Source organism: Dendropsophus ebraccatus, chromosome 9 (genome assembly GCF_027789765.1).
Source record: "Dendropsophus ebraccatus isolate aDenEbr1 chromosome 9, aDenEbr1.pat, whole genome shotgun sequence".
Taxonomy (NCBI): Eukaryota; Metazoa; Chordata; class Amphibia; order Anura; family Hylidae; genus Dendropsophus; species Dendropsophus ebraccatus.
This window is the reverse complement of record NC_091462.1, coordinates 104697806-104720275: the sequence shown is the minus strand read 5'-3', so window position 1 is coordinate 104720275 and position 22470 is coordinate 104697806. Positions and strand designations below refer to the sequence as shown.

General features: G+C 48.4%; 2 protein-coding genes across 5 annotated transcripts; one reads left to right on the top strand and one right to left on the bottom strand.

Moving 5' to 3' along the window:
* Positions 1-656: 656 nt before the first annotated feature.
* On the bottom strand, positions 657-8570 carry LOC138801394 (uncharacterized). 3 transcript variants are annotated; one of them, XM_069984180.1, is made up of 5 exons: positions 8233-8570; positions 4915-5422; positions 4625-4806; positions 4440-4547; positions 657-2806 (listed from the first exon to the last, which is right to left on the bottom strand). In XM_069984180.1, exons 2-5 carry the CDS (start codon positions 5372-5374, stop codon positions 2513-2515), a joined length of 1044 nt encoding a protein of 347 aa, XP_069840281.1. In that variant the 5' UTR covers positions 5375-5422; positions 8233-8570; the 3' UTR covers positions 657-2512. The 3 variants fall into 3 exon arrangements, with proteins under 3 accessions (XP_069840281.1, XP_069840280.1, XP_069840278.1); XM_069984179.1 differs by lacking the exon at positions 8233-8570 and adding an exon at positions 8135-8220; XM_069984177.1 differs by lacking the exon at positions 8233-8570 and adding an exon at positions 8002-8104.
* Positions 8164-17528, top strand: RNPS1 (RNA binding protein with serine rich domain 1). 2 transcript variants are annotated; one of them, XM_069984181.1, is made up of 7 exons: positions 8164-8355; positions 11491-11646; positions 11727-11921; positions 12440-12542; positions 13693-13846; positions 14398-14542; positions 15922-17528. In XM_069984181.1, exons 1-7 carry the CDS (start codon positions 8279-8281, stop codon positions 16019-16021), a joined length of 930 nt encoding a protein of 309 aa, XP_069840282.1. In that variant the 5' UTR covers positions 8164-8278; the 3' UTR covers positions 16022-17528. The 2 variants fall into 2 exon arrangements, with proteins under 2 accessions (XP_069840282.1, XP_069840283.1); XM_069984182.1 differs by lacking the exon at positions 8164-8355 and adding an exon at positions 8525-8690.
* Positions 17529-22470: the final 4942 nt, after the last annotated feature.

Genomic DNA, 22470 nt, shown 5'->3' with positions numbered 1-22470 from the left:
GAGGTACACTGCACCAAAGTAGCCACTGAGAGAAGCAGTTATCTCCTATGTGAGATATGTTTTGATACTAAACCAGTGCTGGGTTATTGGACTTTCCAGAGTTCTAGGTCTTCTTATGTTTATAGACGGCAGATCAAACAATAAGACAAGGTCAAACAACGGTTTAATAACTCTTCCAATCCTTGTACAGCGCTGTGTATACTGTGAGTTGTGGAGGTAAAGAGACGGTTATCAGACCATCACACTCAGTCTTATCTACAAATTATACGCTGGTTTTTATCTTTTACAAAATTTCTGATCCTCTTGTAAGGATTACAAAAAAGTAAGAAAGGAGGGTGTGATGTTACCTGAAGGGATCAACCTAGTCAATGGCTTATAAGAGAGAGGGAAGCATGCGGACTTCCTCATGGAGATGAGAAGTGTAAAAAAAAAAAACACACCAAAAAACATACTTTTCTGTAAATATTAAAAAATAAAATAAAACACCCAATTTCTGTATCTGGCAGCATCTCTGACCATGAGCGCTGTGAGAAGCTGCTGGGCCTAACAATGGTTTACATGGGGACTGTGGGGGAGATTTATCAAACTGGTGTAAAGTAGATTTGGCCTAGTTGCCCCTAGCAACCAATCAGATTCCACTTTTCATTTTTCAAAGATCCTGTGAGGAATGAAAGGTGGAATCTGATTGGTTGCTAGGGGCAACTGGGCCAGTTTCACTTCACACCATGTTTAATAATTCTCCCCTTGTGTCTTTAAAAAAACATCTGACATATTGGGGGACATTTATCAAACATGGTATGAAACTGGCTCAGTTGCCCCTAGCAACCAATCAGATTCAACTTTTCATTCTTTGATAAATAAAAAGTGGAATCTGATTGGTTGCTAGGGGCAACTGGGCCAAATCTACTTTACACCATGTTTGATAAATCTCCCCCATTGTGTAGTGAACCTGCAGCCCCTAGCTGTGGCAAAACTACAATTCCCATCATGCCCGGCACCAATCACAGGTTCCTCATCCCTTTTATAGAGACATGGAAAAGGTTTTTAGGACGTGTAGGGTAAACTTTAAAAAAAAAATGGTATCTGATTTATAATTTTACAAACTTCTCCACCGTTTGCATCAAAAGTTAAAAATCTCAATTCTGCTGGTTCTCTGCTCCTGGGCGCAGTGCATTGTGGGTGATTTTACAACCTGGAGCCGCTGCGGATGTCGGATTCCGCGACGGATTTTACGTTGCATTTCCGTAGTGTGCACATACCCTTATTGTGCAGCCACAAATGTTCCTGCAGCAGCCACTACAGGAGAAAGTCGGTATTACATGGCAGCCGCACAGATGAACCCCCGTCCATGGACAGTCCCTGCCACACAACACCTGTAGAGGCGCCCCCCGACCATGGGTAGAATTATCTGTGTATTCTGCCAGTTACCAGGGGTATAGATACTGAAGTGTAGACCATGCCATGTACTGGTGTTCCAATCATTGTTTGCTGAGTGTGTATTGTTAGATCTCTCCCATAGAGTATCAGCTACAAATAAGAGGGTCTACTAGTGCCCGCTGCCCCCCAATCAGCCTCCTCTGGGGTACCAAGGGGATGCTGACGTCTTCTTCATCTCTATCTACTGAAGGAAAGCACAGCAATACTGGGGGCAGCTCTACAGTGGAATGTATAAGAGCATAGCCACACATACAAGCATAGCCCCCTATATCACCCAGAGCCCCCTTATAAATGTACAGGACCCCCATAACACCCAGAGCACCCTATAACGCACAGGCCCCCCTTTAATGAACAAGGCCCCCCCTATAACGCACAGGGGCCCCTATAACATCCAGAGCCCCCATATAACGTTTAGGGCCCCATATAACACCCAGAGCCCCCTTATAACGCATAGAAGGGCCCCCTTACATAGCGCACAGGGACCCCCACCCCATAGAACGCACAGGGCTCCCCATATAACGCTTAGGGCCCCCCTATAACACCCAGAGCCCCCTTATAACGCATAGCAGGGTTCCCTTACATAGCGCACAGGGACCCCCACCCCATATAACGCACAGGGCTCCCCATATAACGCTTAGGGCCCCCTATAACACCCAGAGCCCCCTTATAACACATAGCAGGGCCCCCTTACATAGCGCACAGGGACCCCCACCCCATATAACGCTTAGGGCCCCTTATAACACCCAGAGCCCCCTTATAACGCATAGGAGGGCCCCCTTACATAGCGCACGGGGACCCCAACCCCATATAACGCTTAGGGCCCCCTATAACACCCAGAGCCCCCTTATAACGCATAGCAGGGCCCCCTTACATAGCGCACGGGGACCCCAACCCCATATAACGCTTAGGGCCCCCTATAACACCCAGAGCCCCCTTATAACGCATAGCAGGGCCCCCTCACATAGCGCACAGGGCTCCCCATATAACTCCTAGGGCCCCCTAGAACACCCAGAGCCCCCTTATAACGCACGGCAGGGCCCCCGGGCTATTGATATCTTCTCTCCCTGTATCTTCTTTACAAAAGTTCCATCTTGAAATGTCCGAAGTCGGGCAGCGGGGCCTCAGTCTCTTGGCCGTTGCTGAAGGGCAGGCAGGTCTGGGAGAGCTTTGCCCCCAGCTGCTGGATGTGGGAGAGCACCTCCTGGTGGTTGCACTGCCGCTGCCTCATCTGTTCCTGCTCCCAGCGGTTCTGCCGCTCTATCAGAGTCTGCATGACCTGTGTCAGTCTGTGGAGCTCCCCTCTAATGGAGTCCAGCTGCTCCGCACTTACTTCTGGCCTCGTCGCCGTCTGTGTGCTCACGTCCTTTAACTGGAGAGCGAAAACAGAGAGGGGAGTGAATACAGGAGACCTGTGGGGTCAGTATACAGGAGGTCATGTATCATAGGTGCTCTGGGACACCAGGGACAATAACATTGACAGGCTACACAGATATTATTATCATTATTATTATTATTATTATTAGCCCACCAGGACATCAGAGCGGTCAACACCACTAGACTCCCAGGACGCCATTACTGGACCACCAGGAAACATGGCACTGCTGACCAACTAGAGATCAAGAGTAATATTATCTTTGCTACCCAGGTTTGGTATTATAAACCCCACTAGACACCAGGGATGGTATATTAGACCCCACTAGACACCAGGGATGGTATTATAGACCCTACTAGACACCAGGGATGGTATATTAGACCCCACTAGACACCAGGGATGGTATTATAGACCCCACTAGACACCAGGGATGGTATATTAGATCCCACTAGACACCAGGGATGGTATTATAGACCCCACTAGACACCAGGGATGGTATTATAGACCCCACTAGACACCAGGGATGGTATTTTAGACCCCACTAGACACCGGGGATGGTAATTTTAAATCCAGTGGACATCAGGGATTGTAATATTGAACCTACTTTTAACCATTACATAGCATGGATAGTGTTAGTGACCCCACTAGACAGACACCTGGGATGGTATTTTCACCCCACTAGCCACCAGGGATATTTTTGTAACCCCACTAGCTACCTGGGATGGTATTTTCAACTCAACTAGACAGCAGGGACGGTATTATTGACCCCTAGACTTAGGTGAGGTATTAATAAATTATTAATTACCAGGGACAACCTATTAATCCCACTAACCATCAAAGACCATATTATTGGCACCACTAGACACCAGGGGTGGTATCACTGAACCCACTAGACACCAGGAATTATATTATAGACCAACTAGACACCAGAAGTGGTATTACTGACTCCATTAGACACTGTGTATTGTATTATAGACCCAGTGAGATACCAGGGAAGAGATTAGGGATGGTGCTATTGACCCCACTAAACACCAGAGATAGCAGTAGTGACCCCACTAAACACCAAGGATGGTACTATTGACCCAACTAAACACCAGGGATAGCAGTAGTGACCCCACTAGACACCAGGAATAACAGTAGTGGCCCCACTAGACACCAGGGATAGCAGTAGTGACCTCACTAGACACCAGGGATAGCAGTGGTCACCCCACTAGACACCAGGGATAGCAGTAGTGACCCCACTAGACACCAGGGATAGCAATAGTGACCCCACTAGACACCAGGGATAGCAGTAGTGACCCCACTAGACACCAGGGATAGCAGTAGTGACCCCACTAGACACCAGGGATAGCAGTAGTGACCCCACTAGACACCAGGGATAGCAGTAGTGACCCCACTAGACACCAGGGATAGCAGTAGTGACCCCACTAGACACCAGGGATAGCAGTAGTGACCCCACTAGACACCAGGGATAGCAATAGTGACCCCACTAGACACCAGGGATAGCAGTAGTGACCCCACTAGACACCAGGGATAGCAGTAGTGACCCCACTAGACACCAGGGATAGCAGTAGTGACCCCACTAGACACCAGGGATAGCAGTAGTGACCCCACTAGACACCAGGAATACCTGAGCGCTTGCTTTGGCCACCGGCCTCACCACCTGCTGCTGGCTTGTTACAGGTAGAGGATATTGTCCTCCCTGATTGGAGGGCTGGCCGCCATTCTGAAATATTACCTGAAAGGAAACCAGAGATAAGTTAGGACGCCCCCTCCTGTCTCTGGCTGTGTGGGGTAGGAGGAAGAGCACAGTACCTTCTTCTGTAGGGTGATGGCTTTGTCTACTAACTTCCTTGTGACGAGCAGCGCTGGGTTCCTGGGGATGGGCAGGGGGGTCCTTGCTCTCCCATTGAGGTGACTATGAGATGCTAGATACGTGGGGTTGGGGCGGGCCGCACTCAGCATGGGATGCTGGGTAGGACCGATAGTACCGGATCCTTGAAAAGCATATGAAAACTATATGTTAGTGTCATAGAGTACAAGGACCCCCCAATCAGGGGTCTCAAAATCTTGTAGACGTGACTGGATGAATTTCGGATACTCACGTGTGTCCTGCACGCTCTGTCCTGGAGGGACCGCCTGACCCTGAGGCACAGTTCTCGGAGCGCTGGTCGGCGGCTCCAGGGATGGATTTCCTTGAGAAAGTGAGGTCACGCTTACAATCTTTATCCCTTCCTCTTTGTCATCTTGGGGTTTGGTGTTGCTGGTGGATTGGTGGGCGGCGGGGGGCGGAGGAGGGGGCCGCCCATTCTTCTGCCCAGCATTGTCCTGCAGGAGGCTCCACAGCTGCGCCTGCTCCCAGGGCTGCCCCTTAGCAGGAAGGTTCTGGGCCGCTCCGGCGGATTTCTCAGGTTCAATGTTCTTACGTTTCAGGTAGAGGTAGATGGCCTGAGGCGTCACCTTGATGTTGTCCAGCTCCAGGACCTTCTTGATTTTACGGAAACTCAGACCGGCTTTCCGCAACACCACAATCCTGTGCTTGGCCTGATCATCCAGCCGTCCCATAACTGGAGGGGTCTAAGACTTCACAAAATGCTGGGAGGGTAAAGAATCCTGGAGGGAGGCAAGTATACTGTATATAAGGTGATGACAACCCTACAGTGCTAATACAGAGACCCCTCCTTCTAATACAGAGACCCCTCCTACTAATACAGAGACCCCTCCTACTAATACAGAGACCCCTCCTACTAATACAGAGACCCCTCCTTCTAATACAGAGACCCCTCCTACTAAAACAGGGAGCCCTCCTACTAATACAGGGAGCCCTCCTACTAATACAGGGAGCCCTCCTACTAATACAGAGACCCCTCCTTCTAATACAGAGACCCCTCCTACTAATACAGAGACCCCTCCTACTAATACAGAGACCCCTCCTACTAATACAGAGACCCCTCCTACTAATACAGAGACCCCTCCTACTAATACAGAGACTCCTCCTACTAATACAGGGAGCCCTCCTACTAATACAGGGAGCCCTCCTACTAATACAGAAACCCCTCCTTCTAATACAGAGACCCCTCCTACTAATACAGAGACCCCTCCTACTAATACAGAGACCCCTCCTCCTAATACACAGACATCAGGACACAGACCTCTCCTCCTCCTAATACACAGATATAAGGACACAGACCCCTCCTCCTAATACACAGACATCAGGACACAGACCTCTCCTCCTCCTAATACACAGACCCCTCCTCCTCCTAATACACAGACATCAGGACACAGACCTCTCCTCCTCCTAATACACAGACATCAGGACACAGACCCCTCCTCCTCCTCCTAATACACAGACATCAGGACACAGACCCCTCCTCCTCCTAATACACAGACATCAGGACACAGACCCCCTCCTCCTCCTAATACACAGACATCAGGACATAGACCCCCTCCTCCTCCTAATACACAGACATCAGGACACAGACCCCTCCTCCTCCTCATACACAGACATCAGGACACAGACCCCTCCTCCTCCTAATACACAGACATCAGGACACAGACCCCTCCTCCTCCTCATACACAGACATCAGGACACAGACCCCTCCTCCTCCTCCTAATACACAGACATCAGGGCACAGACCCCCTCCTCCTCCTAATACACAGACATCAGAACACAGACCCCCTCCTCCTCCTAATACACAGACATCAGGACACAGACTCCTCCTCCTCCTAATACACAGACATCAGGACACAGACCCCTCCTCCTAATACACAGACATCAGGACACAGACCCCTCCTCCTAATACACAGACATCAGGACACAGACCCCTCCTCCTCCTAATACACAGACATCAGGACACAGTCCCCTCCTCCTCCTAATACACAGACATCAGGACACAGACCCCTCCTCCTCCTCCTAATACACAGACATTAGGACACAGACCCCTCCTCCTCCTCCTAATACACAGACATCAGGACACAGACCCCTTCTCCTCCTAATACACAGACATCAGGACACAGACCCCTCCTCCTCCTAATACACAGACATCAGGACACAGACCTCTCCTCCTCCTCCTAATACACAGACATCAGGACACAGACCCCTTCTCCTCCTAATACACAGACATCAGGACACAGACCCCTCCTCCTCCTAATACACAGACATCAGGACACAGACCCCTCCTCCTCCTAATACACAGATATCAGGACACTAACCCCTCCTCCTCCTAATACACAGACATCAGGACACAGACCCCTCCTCCTCCTCCTAATACACAGACATCAGGACACAGACCCCTCCTCCTCCTCCTAATACACAGACCCCTCCTCCTCCTCCTCCTAATACACAGACATCAGGACACAGACCCCTCCTCCTCCTAATACACAGACACCAGGACACAGACCCCTCCTCCTAATACACAGACATCAGGACACAGACCCCTCCTCCTCCTAATACACAGACATCAGGACACAGACCCCTCCTCCTCCTAATACACAGACATCAGGACACAGACCCCTCCTCCTCCTAATACACAGATATCAGGACACTAACCCCTCCTCCTCCTAATACACAGACATCAGGACACAGACCCCTCCTCCTCCTCCTAATACACAGACATCAGGACACAGACCCCTCCTCCTCCTCCTAATACACAGACCCCTCCTCCTCCTCCTCCTAATACACAGACATCAGGACACAGACCCCTCCTCCTCCTAATACACAGACACCAGGACACAGACCCCTCCTCCTCCTCCTAATACACAGACATCAGGACACAGACCCCTCCTCCTCCTCCTCCTAATACACAGACATCAGGACACAGACCCCTCCTCCTCCTCCTAATACACAGACCCCTCCTCCTCCTCCTCCTAATACACAGACATCAGGACACAGACCCCTCCTCCTCCTAATACACAGACATCAGGACACAGACCCCTCCTCCTCCTCCTAATACACAGACATCAGGACACAGACCCCTCCTCCTCCTAATACACAGACATCAGGACACAGACCCCTCCTCCTCCTCCTAATACACAGATATAAGGACACAGACCCCTCCTCCTCCTCCTAATACACAGATATAAGGACACAGACCCCTCCTCCTCCTCCTAATACACAGATATAAGGACACAGGCCCCTCCTCCTGATGTTACAGTGGGCATGCTGGGCTGTGTAGTCCCCGCCGCATACACACCGTGTCACTGTGCGGGCTCCCGTCCCCTTCCGCAGCCATCTCCCTGTCTTTGTTTGTTTACATAGGGAGAAGGCATCAGTGAGGATTGCTGGGAGTGGGCGGGGACTAGAGGTGACGTTAACCCCTTACTCACTGAACTCTCCGATCATTTCACTTCAGAAAGGAGCCAGAGCCTCTTTCCCCTTTAACGCCTTACTCGCTGCACTGGAGGACACGCCCCCTTCCTCTCACCGTGTGACGTCATCCGTCGAGCGACCGGCGTTTTGTAGGCTGCAGGATGGCGGCGCCGCGTCACAACGAGCGCGACGGCTTATCGGAGCTCAGGAGGGAGAAGCAGAGAAAGTCCGGGAAAATGTAAGTAGCTCGTGCACAATCCGCGTCCATCCTGCGGGCCGGTTTCCGCCATGCCCCCGGGGAATCACGATGGTTGCTCCACTCACCATACACGTCGCCTGTGAGGGGGTATCCCCCCCGGATGTTGCGCCGTTTGTATGAGGTGTCGCTATGGCTGCGCTAGGCCTCAGCCTGTTAGACTGGGGGTAAAGATGGCGTCTCCCAGGGTCACCATTCCTAGTCAGAGGTGGCTGCTGGTGTCCACATACTGATACATTGTAACAGAAGCTCCGCTCTCCATTCACTGCTGTGCCATAGGGTGTATAAGTGATGGAGTTCCCCTTTAAGTGGCTCAGGTGACCGGGAGAGTTGTGCATGTAAATTCCCCCCTATAGATATATCGTGTAATGGCGGAATGGGGAAGATACTGCCTCCTGCTATGGGGAACTACAAGTCCCATCATGCCTGGAGCCCTTATACTGCTGCCTGTGTGTATCTTACTGGCAAGGCATGATGGGAAATGTAGTTCTGTGGGCTCCACACTGTGTCTCAGCCTAAGGGGTCACTGGCAGAGGGCTGTGAGGGGTCTTGTGCTTAAAGGGGATTCTCAGGGGATTCATAGGGAACCTTTGGCCCATCAGCTGTTGCAAAACTACAATTCCCATCATGCCTGGACAGCCTTCGGCTGTCCAGGCATGATGGGAATTGTAGTTTTGCAACTGTTGCTAAAATCTTTTTCTTTTAAATCAAAAAGTTATATAGATTTGTAATTTACTACTATTTACAAATCACCATTCTTCCAGTACTTACCAGCTGCTGTATGTCCTGCAGGAAGTGATGTATTCTTTCCAATCTGACACAGTGCTCTCTGCTGCCACCTCTGTCCATGTCAGGAGAGGTTTTCTATGGGGATTTGCTGCTGCTGCTCTGGACGGTTCCAGACATGGCAGCAGAGAGCACTATGTCAGACCATTTCCTGCAGGACATGCAGCAGCTGATAAGTACTGGAAGACTGGAGATTTTTTTTTTTTTATAGAAGTAAATTACAAACCTATAGAACTTTCAGACACGGGTTGATTTGGAAAAAAAAAATCTTTATTTTTGCCGGAGATTCCCTTGAAGGTTTCCCGTCCCTGGCTTAGCGAGTCTGGTCATTTGCAATTTACAGTAAAGTGAACCTTGCGTCTTTACAGCTCCCGCATATTACCCTCCCCCTCCCGTTCCTTTAGTATGGATATGTGTGTGTGATCCCTGCCGAGCAGTGGAGGATTCTGGGTATCTGTTCCCCCTTTGTCTGGGATGTTTTGTATACACTGTAGTGAATGCGTCATTTCCATATGATACAGTGAGGGGCGCTGGGTGTGTCTGCTCCAGGCTGCATTGTATATAGGTGAATATGACAACACTGCCTGGACAACCTCCCCCCCCCTCTATAGGTCACTAATATAGCTGATCAGTCGTCTAAAGAACAGAATATACGTTTACTTATTAAAGGAATACGTCAGCTAAACTAATTTCTTTCAACTCAACTGGTTTCAGGAAGTTATATAGATTTGTAATTAATTCTATTTAAAAATCTACAGTCTTCCTGTACTTGTCAGCTGCTGTATGTCCTGCAGGAAATGGTGTCTGACACAGTGCTCTCTGCTGCCACCTCTGTCCATGTTAGGAACTGTCCAGAGCAGGAGCAAATCCCCATAGAAAACCTCTCCTGATCTCCAGACTGAAGAGAATACACCACTTCCTGCAGGTCATACAGTAGCTGATAAGTACTGGAAGAGTGGAAATTTTAAAATAGAACTAAATTAGAAATCTATAGATAAAATGTTGTTTTAAAAAAGTAATTTCTAAAAAAAACAAACATATACACGGCGCTGTGTTTAGAAAAAAGCCCACTGTTATGCTGCTAAAGTGTAGCAAGGGATTCCGTGGTCCCTCCTACCCATATGCTGTACCCATACGCCATGAGTCGTGTGGTGACCGGCGCCCATGCTGTACCCATACGCCATGAGTCGTGTGGTGACCGGCGCCCATGCTGTACCCATATGCCATGAGTCGTGTGGTGACCGGCGCCCATGCTGTACCCATATGCCATGAGTAGTGTGGTGACCGGCGCCCATGCTGTACCCATATGCCATGAGTAGTGTGGTGACAGGCGCCCATGCTGTACCCATATGCCATGAGTAGTGTGGTGACAGGCGCCCATGCTGTACCCATATGCCATGAGTCGTGTGGTGACAGGCACCCATGCTGTACCCATATGCCATGAGTAGTGTGGTGACAGGCGCCCATGCTGTACCCATATGCCATGAGTCGTGTGGTGACAGGCGCCCATGCTGTACCCATATGCCATGAGTCGTGTGGTGACAGGCACCCATGCTGTACCCATATGCCATGAGTCGTGTGGTGACAGGCGCCCATGCTGTACCCATATGCCATGAGTCATGTGGTGACCGGCGCCCATGCTGTACCCATATGCCATGAGTCATGTGGTGACCGGCGCCCATGCTGTACCCATACGCCATGAGTCGTGTGGTGACAGGCGCCCATGCTGTACCCATACGCCATGAGTCGTGTGGTGACCGGCGCCCATGCTGTACCCATACGCCATGAGTCGTGTGGTGACAGGCGCCCATGCTGTACCCATACGCCATGAGTCGTGTGGTGACAGGCACCCATGCTGTACCCATATGCCATGAGTCGTGTGGTGACAGGCGCCCATGCTGTACCCATATGCCATGAGTCATGTGGTGACCGGCGCCCATGCTGTACCCATACGCCATGAGTCGTGTGGTGACCGGCGCCCATGCTGTACCCATACGCCATGAGTCGTGTGGTGACAGGCGCCCATGCTGTACCCATACGCCATGAGTCGTGTGGTGACCGGCGCCCATGCTGTACCCATACGCCATGAGTCGTGTGGTGAAAGGCGCCCATGCTGTACCCATACGTCATGAGTCGTGTGGTGACAGGCGCCCATGATGTACCCATACGCCATGAGTCGTGTGATGACAGGCGCCCATGCTGTACGCACACGCCATTGGTCGCTTAGTGGTTAAGTCTTATGGGACGGTGTAATAGTTATGGGGACACAGTCTAAGTGACATATATTATATTAGAATGTATTAACAATAGAAGCTTTTCTCGTGGTTCCAGGGCTCCCTCTCCAAGCAAACGTAAAGAGCGCTCTGAGGATCGGGCTAAGGAACGAGCCAAGGAGAAAGCCCCCAACAAAGAGGCCGGAGACAAAGACCGAGGCCGGGACAAGACCAGGAAGAGGCGCAGCGCCTCCAGTGGCAGCAGTAGCAGCAGGTAGGCGACAGCTGACACATGACTCCGCACCGCAGTGTCTGATGGGACTCTGTCACTGACTGATGTTCTTCCTCCTGCAGCCGCTCCAGATCCAGCTCCTCATCCAGCTCATCCTCCGGCTCCAGCTCCGGCTCCAGCTCAGGATCCAGTTCTTCATCTGCTTCAAGCCGGTCAGGGAGTTCCAGCTCATCACGAAGCTCCAGCTCCAGCAGCTCGTCCGGCTCTCCCAGTCCTTCCCGCCGTCGCCATGATAACCGAAGGCGCTCCAGATCTAAGTATGATCAGTCTATCTATCCCGTATATACCTGCCCCCAGTATTGGCTATTAGCTTAAAGTGTCACTGTTGTTAATTTTTTTTTTTTGCAGAAATGAATAGTCCAGGCGATTTTAAGAAACCTTGTAATTGGGTTTATTAGCCGAAAAATGCTTTTTTATCATGAGAAAGCAGTTTGACGCTCTCTGTTTAAAGAATTGACATGTCAGTGGGATTTTACGGTGGAATTTTGCCTATATTGCTCAGTGTGAACATACCCTTACTGATGAATACCACAATCCTGCTGCTGCTGGGCCTCAGGCCCCCATGGCAACACTTCCTGCTTATGTCAGTTCACATTCTGTCTATCACTGTTCGTACTAGTTCTATTATAGATTTTGATGGAGGCCGAGTAGTCTTGGTTGTCCCTGGTTTGTGGTGTTGTGCACCCATGGGGACACACACAACGCTTAGTGAAGCGCTCTTCCCTTCGTTTCTGGGAGACACAACTGAAACTATTTTTTCTCTTCATTTTCACAGATCAAAACAGCCAAAACGTGACGAAAAAGAGAGGAAGAGGAGGAGTCCAAGTCCGAAACCCACCAAAGTGCACATCGGGAGGCTGACCAGGAACGTCACCAAGGTGGGCTGAGATCACTTACCTCCTTATAGGACCCCCTCCTCCTCCTCCTATTCCAGTGTAGTTACTGTACAGCACCGCTCCTTATAGGACCCCCTCCTCCTATTCCAGTGTACTTACTGTACAGCACCGCTCCTTATAGGACCCCCTCCTCCTATTCCAGTGTACTTACTGTACAGCACCGCTCCTTATAGGACCCCCTCCTCCTATTCCAGTGTACTTACTGTACAGCACCGCTCCTTATAGGACCCCCTCCTCCTCCTATTCCAGTGTAGTTACTGTACAGCACCGCTCCTTATAGGACCCCCTCCTCCTATTCCAGTGTAGTTACTGTACAGCACCGCTCCTTATAGGACCCCCTCCTCCTATTCCAGTGTAGTTACTGTACAGCACCGCTCCTTATAGGACCCCCTCCTCCTCCTATTCCAGTGTAGTTACTGTACAGCACCGCTCCTTATAGGACCCCCTCCTCCTATTCCAGTGTAGTTACTGTACAGCACCGCTCCTTATAGGACCCCCTCCTCCTCCTCCTATTCCAGTGTAGTTACTGTACAGCACCGCTCCTTATAGGACCCCCTCCTCCTATTCCAGTGTAGTTACTGTACAGCACCGCTCCTTATAGGACCCCCTCCTCCTATTCCAGTGTAGTTACTGTACAGCACCGCTCCTTATAGGACCCCCTCCTCCTCCTCCTATTCCAGTGTAGTTACTGTACAGCACCGCTCCTTATAGGACCCCCTCCTCCTATTCCAGTGTAGTTACTGTACAGCACCGCTCCTTATAGGACCCCCTCCTCCTATTCCAGTGTCATTGAGAGAAAGTAGCACAGGCTATATATAATATATACCAGCACAGCCCCCTGCCCAGGGAGCGCACAGTGGTTAGTTGTACTGTAAGTGAGCGGTCTGGCTGCTGATCAGTGGTTGTGGATTTAGCTGCAGATCATTGGATTATCTGGCACAATAGAGTTTGTTTACAAATTTTATTGCAGATTTAGAGTTCCCCTTTAAAGTACATAGGAAAAATCGTCACCAATCTGCAGCATAAACTGAGATGCTGTAAACAATCCTCGCTTTACAGCGGATGCCGCTAATGTACCAGGCCGCACCGCTGATGGCTTTAGTTTATACTTTTCTATGTGCTGTTTTCCTAGGACCACATAATGGAGATCTTTTCTACCTATGGGAAGATCAAGATGATTGACATGCCCATAGACCGCCTGCACCCGCATCTCAACAAGGGCTACGCATATGTGGAATTCGAGGCTCCAGATGAGGCTGACAAGGCCCTGAAACACATGGACGGAGGTAACTGAGATGCAGAAATAGCGCCCCCCCCCCCGTCCTCAGGTTGTGTGTGGTATTACAATCCAGCTCCTTTCACGTCAGTGGAACTGAGCTGCAATACCACACACAAACTGAAGAGGGGAGAGGAGTGATGCTGTTTCTGGAAGAAAGCGGTTACGTTGTTCCCTTTTAATATTTATAGTGTGAGGCGGATCTGAAGCAGGGATGGGGAACCTTCGGCCTCTCAGCTGTTGTAAAACTACAATTCCAATCATGCTTTAACTTTGGCTGTCCAGGTATGATGGGAATTGTAGTTTTGAAACAGCTAAAGGGTCTGTGTATATCAGAATAGGGGAACCTGCAGCCCTCCATCTGTAACTACATTCCCATCATGCCTGGACAGCTAGTAGGGCTGCAGGTTCCCCCATTCCTGGTGTATATTGTCACAGTATAGATCTCGGGTGCTCGGTATTACACACACATTATAGATTCCATAAGGTTTGGAGGGTTTGTCCAGCGTGGCGTCACAGAAGCGTGCCTGGAACTGACCACTTGTTTTGTGTCCCTTTCAGGACAGATTGACGGCCAGGAGATCACCGCTTCAGCAGTGCTGACCCCTCGACCCATGCGGGTGGTGCCTCGAAGATTCAGCCCTCCGCGTAGGATGCTGCCCCCTCCCCCCATGTGGCGACGTTCTCCCCCGCGTATGAGGAGGAGGTAGTGCATATTCTGTTGTGTCAGCCTTGAACACTAAGCAGCTCTGTGTTCTCTGCACTCTCCTTTCTGAGATTTCTTCTTACAATTCAGCATCCCCTCCCCCCCAGTAACTTTACTGACCCCCAATCTAATGGCTCCAATAGCATCTTATGGCTTTGCCCTAACCACTGGATCTCTATGTAGCCTGCGCCTCCCGTGTGTTATCTCTTCTTGTTTCTCTACACTGATTCTTCATTGTCTCCCTATGTTCTGACTAGTATGGTCTTGGTTCCAGACTCGGGGATGGGGAACCTGCGGCCTTCCAGCCGTTGCAGAACTACAGTTCTCATCATGCCTGGATAGCTGAAGCTAAAGCAGGCATGATTGGAGTTGTAGTTTTGCAACAGTTGATAGACTGCAGGTTCCCCATCCCTGTTGTAAAGGAAATGCTCTGGCCAAATCTGATACTGTGGTAAGCTGAGGAGGCAGAGCATCAGAGACAACCATGTGTCTCCCCCTTAGGAACAGAAAACCGTATCAATTTGGCCATATAGGCTCAGTTATAGGCTCAGTTCACATGCCTCTGTTTGAAGTATATGATTTAGTATTCCCTAAAGTATACTTCTGCTGGAGGCTTCTGATGTATGCAACATATCGGCCTGGTATATGCCAAAAGAGCGCTCCCCCAGGAACAGGGTCACTCTTTCCTAGTGGCTGTGTCTGGTATTGCACATTGATTTTAAAGAGGTACTCCATGGTGAGACTAACAATTCCTTCCATACTTTTTAGTGATTCTATTCAGTCTATTCCTTCTATTCAGTCTGAGCTGCTGCTTTCTGCTGACACAAAAATCTGTGTGAGCTTTTCTTTTTTTTCCCTCCTCTTCCTCCCCCCTCCCTTCTGAGACAGCTGATGTAAACAAGTCCCTATCTGCAACTTTGTAATGCTGGGAGGGTTAATCATGGTTCATTAGCAACTTGACCTTATAGCCAGCATTACAAAGAATCTACAAAGTTGCAGATAGGGACTTGTTTACATTAGCTGTCTCAGAAGGGAGAGGAGATGGAGAAAACAAAAAGCTCACGTACAGTTTTTGTTTCTTCAGCAGAAAGCTGCAGCTCAGAACTGGGGGAAGGAGACTGAATAGATAATAAGTATGGAAGGAATTGTTAGTCTCACCATGGGCAACATATCGAAAGTTATATTTGAGTGGAATACCCCTTTAATTGGGTCCAAGTTATACTACTAGACTGATAGCGGACATGAGTGCTGCTGGTTCTAGATCTCCCATCTCCTTAATTTTTCTGGTCCTATACTACACCTTAAAGTACTGTCCACTTTTTTTGAAAAAAGGATATGAAGTATATGGTGTAGCAGGTAACACTCTCTTCCCTCCGCAGGTCCCGTTCCCCTCGTCGACGCTCCCCTGTCCGCCGCCGCTCTCGGTCCCCTGCACGCCGCCGTCACCGCAGCCGTTCCAGCTCAAACTCATCACGGTGAAACTCCATCTTCCCTCTTGTCACAACACCCCACCCACCAGGCCATCTCACACAAAAAAAGAGACCATGTTTATTGACAGTACAGCCACATCAAGGACTGTTATACGGGACAACACACAACGCAGCAGCCGCCGCCTGACCTTAAGAGGCTAGCTGGTCACATACGGCCATGAAGGACTTGATGTTGCAGAGCGTCACCATTTTGTAAGAATAAACAGAAAACGGAGTTGTCTTTTTTAGTATCTTCAAAAAAAATTTTTTTTTTTTTTTTCCCCATTTTCTATTGGCTGCCATCGATGATTCTCTTACCTTCCATGTTATATATTGTTTAGTCTGGTTTCACACACAGCAGGTTTGGATGCAGTTATTTTTGTGCCAAAGCCAGAAGTGGATCCAAAAGGAATGAGGAACGTAATGGAAGGACTTGTACTTCCTGTTGGATCCACTTTATATTTACTCTTCCTTTTAGATATACTTCTGGCTTTTGGGTAAAAAGCATCAAAAACTCTTGTTTGTTTTTTTTTTAAACGCTGTTAAAACCGCCTGTAGAAACCTGCTGTGTATCTGCATGAGCCGGATTGTTATAGACTGTTGGTATGGTGCGTCCCAGTAAGAACATTGCCCATTTATTGTGTTGGGCCCTAAAGGCTGGGATTGGGGTGGGAGTCAGTACACAGCCCAGGGCTCCTTGCAGAATTGGTAAAATTTATCAGATTATTCCTTCTCTCACAATCCTGACTCTATTACATTATGGGACTCTGGATCACAGGTGTCAAACTTGTATACCATCAGCTGGTCCAAAACTACAGCTTTAGCTTTGGCTGTCCAAGCATGATGGGAATTGTAGTTTTTTAACATCTGGAGGGCCTCAGTTTAACACCTGTGTTCTTGTTTATTCTCAGAGCTCAAATGTCAGGCTGTGCTGAGCTGTAGGATGCACGCCTCCTCCCTCTCTACCTTGATTGACATATAAGTGCTCTTCTTCCAGTATTGAGCTCTGTACATCATTCAGTCAAGGTGTGGGGGAGGCATGCATGCTTCTGCTCAGCACAGCCTCTTTGACACTTGAGCCTGATAAAATGTGCATATCTTTAAAGCGCTCATGTGAAACTGTGGAACCCCAACCCACAGAGGAAGCAGGAATCTATAAACTCATTTGGTCTTTGCTTTACACTGCTTGATGTAAGGAGGCTATAATGTAACGGCCTATATTACAGATATCTGGCCTTATCTGGCAGCCATGTTTTCACCCTGAATGATAATGAAGAGATCAGACAAGCTCCAATGTCCCGGAGCCTTTAGGGTGCAATGTTCTGCAGCCAGGAGCTGATAACTATTCCCTGTTGCGTTTTGTGTCCTGACCTTCTGATGGAGAATATATAGAACCTGTACAGATGACATTTGATTTTACATTCAATGTTTTATTTTTTATTTTGTAGTGTTTATTGTTTTTTTTTAATGTCTGTTCCGTATCTGTAAACTGAGGATTAAACAGACGATTTATGGTGCCGAAGTCTGAAATTTGTGTGATTCTGAATATGAATGTAGTGAATGATGGATGGGTGAACGGCTTGTGCCACCTGCTGGACACAGAGTGAACTGTAGCCAACCGGTCTGTATTTACAGATATAAGAAGAAGTTAGTGTGTGTGACTGTAATCGTGATATATGGAAGCGGTTACAATATCAGAGAATCCAAAAATACAGAGAACCCCCTGCACAGGCCGTATAAAACACAGTATATTTAGATATATATCAGATTATGATGTCCTGAGAATCGAAAGGCGTTTTTTATTGGACCATTAACTATACCGTCTTATATGGCCTGTGCAGAGGGTTCTCTGTATTTTTGGATTGTCTACTAATCTTATCTGTGTCCCCACTTTGGCATATGATGTGAGACTCTGGAGCTGAGTCCACTATCCTCTTTATTTACTCGGTGTCTTTTAAAGGATAATTCCGGTGACATTTTTTTTTAAAGTATTGTATTGACCCCCAAAAGTTATACAAATCACTGATATACATTTATTATAGGAAATGCACATAAAGTGCTTTTTTCCCTGCACCTACTACTGCATCAAGGCTTCACTTCCTGGATAACATGATGTCACTTCCTGGATAACACGGTGATGTCACTTCCTGGATAACATGGTGATGTCACGACCCAACTCCCAGAGCTGTGCGGGCTGTGGCTGCTGGGCACTGGAGGGACACTGAGCATCCCTCTGCCATCGTCCTCTCCAGCAGCCACAGCCCGCACAGCTCTGGGAGTCAGGGCGTGACATCACCATTTTATCCCGGAAGTGACATCACTACGTTATCCAGGAAGTGAAGCCTTGATGCAGTAGTAAGTGCAGGGAAAAAAGCAATTTATGTGCATTTCCCGTGATAAGTGTATATTGGGGATTTGTATAACTTTTGGGGGGGGGGGGGGGGGGGGCAATAGAATAGTTTAATAAAAAAATTTCGCCACACTTCTCCTTTAAGTGGTTGTGGCTGTGCACAACCTAACCAGGTGAGCTTGGACCATAGCCAAGTTACGCCATAGATCAGGAGTAGGGAACCTTGGCTCTCCAGTTGTTGAAAAACTACAACTCTCAACCTGCATGGACAGCTAAAGTGTTGGCTGTCCAGGCATGATGGGAGTTGTAGTTTTGCAAAAGCTAGAGAGCCAATGTTCCCTGCCATAGATGCATGTCTCCTAATAAGGGGCTCAACCTGTTTTTTTTTCTTCTTGTATCTTACAATATTAGAATGGATAAGTTTATTGTGTAAAGATATACAAGATGAGATATTGTTGGGCACCTCTAGCTTGGATATAAGATGAGATACGGTTGGGCACCTCTAGCTTGGATACAAGATGAGATACGGTTGGGTACCTCTGGCTTGGATACAAGATGAGATACGGTTGGACACCTCTAGCCTGGATACAAGATGAGATACGGTTGTACATGGAATATACAGGTTCTTTATGGCGTCACTGCTATACACTGACCACATATGTCACAGCTCGGCCTGCAGATCCTGCACCTCGTAGGTTGTGACGCTGCTCACCATAAATGCTGGATCGGTGATAGATCTGGTGACCGGGCAGACAGGGAAGTGATATAGTCTGGAGGAGACATTGCTGGAAACCCCTGTGTATGTGGTGACCATTATTCTGCATGCCATCAGACAACACATCTGTACCTATCACTGAGCTGTTAATGTCCCTTGTATCACTACTAGGGGTGACTGTCATATGTGATTGCTCCTGCATCATCACACCAGCAGGGGGCAGTGTGTCCTCCCCACATCACACCACAAGGGGGCAGTATGTCACTCCACAGCATAATGCAAAGCAGAACAGTGGTGTAAAATTGGAGGCATGAAATGAACAGGAGAGTTATTGGAGATTCTCACCTGATTCTCAGCGGCACAGCGTTAGAAGGCAGCAGGCTGATAAGTCGCTTCATTATTAGGGTACTATTACACCAAGTGATTTTTTGACCATTAATGATTAACGATAAACAATCTCAAACGATCGCTATTGCGAACAACCTGACATCGTTTGCCCAATTACACGGAACGATGATCGTTACTTACCATCGTTATTGTGTACGTTTCAGCTATGACTTATTACACTGAACGATTTGCGAAGGATCAAATGATAGAAATAGGCCCGAATTCTATTAAACGACCAACAATTTCTCATTGGTCGTTTAATCGTTGTCTGCTATTACACAAAACTATTGTCCCGTGTAAAACGGCCCTTACTGTAAAATTTCTATTCTTGACTATTGCTTAAGTGCACTTAACCAGAAAAACATGGCCGCTTTCTTCCAGAAACAGCACCTTTCCTCAGTCTGGGTGGGGTTTTGAAGCTCTGTTTCATTGAAGTGAATGGAGCTGAATTGTAATACCACACAACCTGGGGACAGGGGTTTAGCAAGAAAGTAGCTGTGTTTTTTGTAATCTTTAAAGGGGTTATCCAGCGCTACAAAAACATGGCCACTTTCTTTCAGAGACAGCCCTGCTTTTGTCTCCAGCTTGGGCGGGGTTTTGCTGCTCAGCTCATTGAAGTGAATGGACCTTAATTGCAAACTGCACCTGAACTCGATACAAGAGTCGTGCTGTCTCTGAAAGAAAGTGGCCATGTTTTTTTTTTTAGCACTGGATAACCCCTTTAAAGCGCTTCAAAAACATGACCACTTTTCCCCCTACTGTTGTCTCCAGTTCAGGTGCAGTTTGCAATTAAGCTCCATTTACTTCAATGGAACTGAGTTTCAAAACCCCACCCAAACTGCAGACAACAGTAAGGGGAAAGTGGCCATGTTTTTGTAGCGCTGGATAACCCCTTTAAGATTGACATACTCCCCTTAGAGACAGCAGCTTATACCTATGGGTCCTATGTCCCTCAATAAAGACTGCAATCCCCCTTCTGGATTATAAAGCCTGAATAGATGAACCAGAAACCAGAGCTTCAGTCATGGAGGTAACTGATAACATTCTCACCATCTGTTGCTACCAGTAGGGGGAGCTAATTGCATACAGGTTCATAAACCTCCTATTGTGACACATAGATGCACTTTATACATGGCAGGTGCCGGCTACTCTCTGAGATCACTCTGATGCTGGTTAACTGTCTAGATGCCACGGCCAATGGCGACCATGGCATTTAGGGAGTTATCTTACAGGTGCCAGTCCTGTCAGGGCTTATATCTGGTCCCCTGTGACGCAACACAATGCAGGGTGCCAATCAGTTGTCATGGCAGTCAGTGGCCTATGGTTGCCATATTGGATGTAGTATTAGAGCCTGCTGCAGACACACAGGTAAAGTAGATCCCTTATACAGTACACACAGTACACAAAAAAAAGTATGGAAAAAATGTAACCGCCATAAAAAAAATAAAAAACAATCCCTTTTAGGCTGGGTTCACACTGTTTTTTGCAGTCCGTTTCTTTTTCATCTGTTTTAAGCAAAAAGAGTTTATGTGCATCGGCTTGGATCAAGTGAGTGATGTCACTGCAGAGAGCCGCCCCAATATTCATTACGGGGGATGGACGAAAAAAAATTCTGCATGAACTGGTGTATTCTCTCCAGTCTGACACAGTGCTCCCTGCTGCCACCTCTGTCCATGTCAGGAACTGTCCAGAGCAGCAGCAATCCCTATAGAAATCCTCTCCTGATCTCCATACTAGAAATAATACCACTTCCTGCAGGACATACAGCAGCTGATAAGTACTGTAATACTTGAGATTTTTTAATAGAAGTACATGACAAATCCCTGGCACCAGTTAATTTGAAATAATTTTTTTTGCTGGAGTACCCTTTTAAACACAAAGCCCCCTTATTCCTCAGCCCCCGTAGGCGTGGCACACTGCAAGTGGACGTTCCTGACAACTTCTGGATAGATTTCGACTCCCATCATCCAGATATTATCAGAGCAATCTGCCGCTATACTAATGTACTGCTGTGTCTGTAGACTGTACGTTGTGGGTGCAGTACAGACACCACTGCAAATCACACCAAGTTCTTCCACCCCCAGAGAGGCAGAGATGAGTGGCAGCCATGTTTTTCCAGTCGGTAGGAAACCAAACTTCCCTTTTCATGTTGTTTGACTCAATTCTATATCCTGAACAAAAAGTACTGGGGAAGGAAAGAGGAACTGGCAGATGAGGAGTCACTCAGAGGACACACTATATAAAGCCAGGCTGATCCCATGCAAAAAAAAACATAAAAAGCTAAAAATACTCAGCGGGATCATCTTCTCACGACTCTGCGCACAGGGCGGCTCCTCCTGGCACACAGGCAAGTGGCACACCTTAGCTGCACTTCTGGTAAATTATTATTGGAGCTTAATGAACAGCAGATTGATAGGTGACATGGAGTTTCAGTGGTCGCCTGGGGGTGGTAGTCCTGACAGCCACAGCCTGGGGGTGGTAGTCCTGACAGCCACAGCCTGGGGGTGGTAGTCCTGACAGCCACAGCCTGGGAGTGGTAGTCCTGACAGCCACAGCCTGGGGGTGGTAGTCCTGACAGCCACAGCCTGGGGGTGGTAGTCCTGAAGAGCTGGAGTTTAGCTGTAGTAGTGCTCCCCAACCTGATTAGCTGAACAAGACTACAACTCCCAGCCTGGCCTGCCAACTCTCAGAGCATGGTGGGAGTTGTAGGTCGGTGAATGTGGTCCCAGCCATTAGACCACCACTTGTCAGAGTGTGGCACATCCTGGCACTATGGTAGCAATGTCTGCAGTGTGCAACCTACACCCATGACCCTCATGTTGTAGTACTGTATACACATTAAGGCTTTGTTCACACTATGTATATTTTGGTGCAACAACGGCCGTGCTTAATACGAAAATATACGTTACATAGCCTTCTATGGAATCCCGGCTGGAGTGTATACATATAGTATACGCTCCGGCTGGGATCCCCGGCGTCGTCGTAGAAAAAGGACATGCCAGTTCTC

Excerpts from the sequence above, each read along its gene's own strand:
- RNPS1 (XM_069984181.1), top strand. The coding sequence starts at position 8,279 with ATGGCGGCGCCGCGTCACAACGAGCGCGACGGCTTATCGGAGCTCAGG. Across the intron at positions 11,922-12,439 it reads CGAAGGCGCTCCAGATCTAA|ATCAAAACAGCCAAAACGTG; the intron begins GTATGATCAGTC and ends TCATTTTCACAG. Across the intron at positions 13,847-14,397 it reads CCTGAAACACATGGACGGAG|GACAGATTGACGGCCAGGAG; the intron begins GTAACTGAGATG and ends TGTCCCTTTCAG.
- LOC138801394 (XM_069984180.1), bottom strand. The coding sequence starts at position 5,374 with ATGGGACGGCTGGATGATCAGGCCAAGCACAGGATTGTGGTGTTGCGG. Across the intron at positions 4,807-4,914 it reads ACAGAGCGTGCAGGACACAC|GATCCGGTACTATCGGTCCT; the intron begins GTGAGTATCCGA and ends ATGCTTTTCAAG. Across the intron at positions 2,807-4,439 it reads TGGCCAAAGCAAGCGCTCAG|TTAAAGGACGTGAGCACACA; the intron begins GTATTCCTGGTG and ends TTCGCTCTCCAG.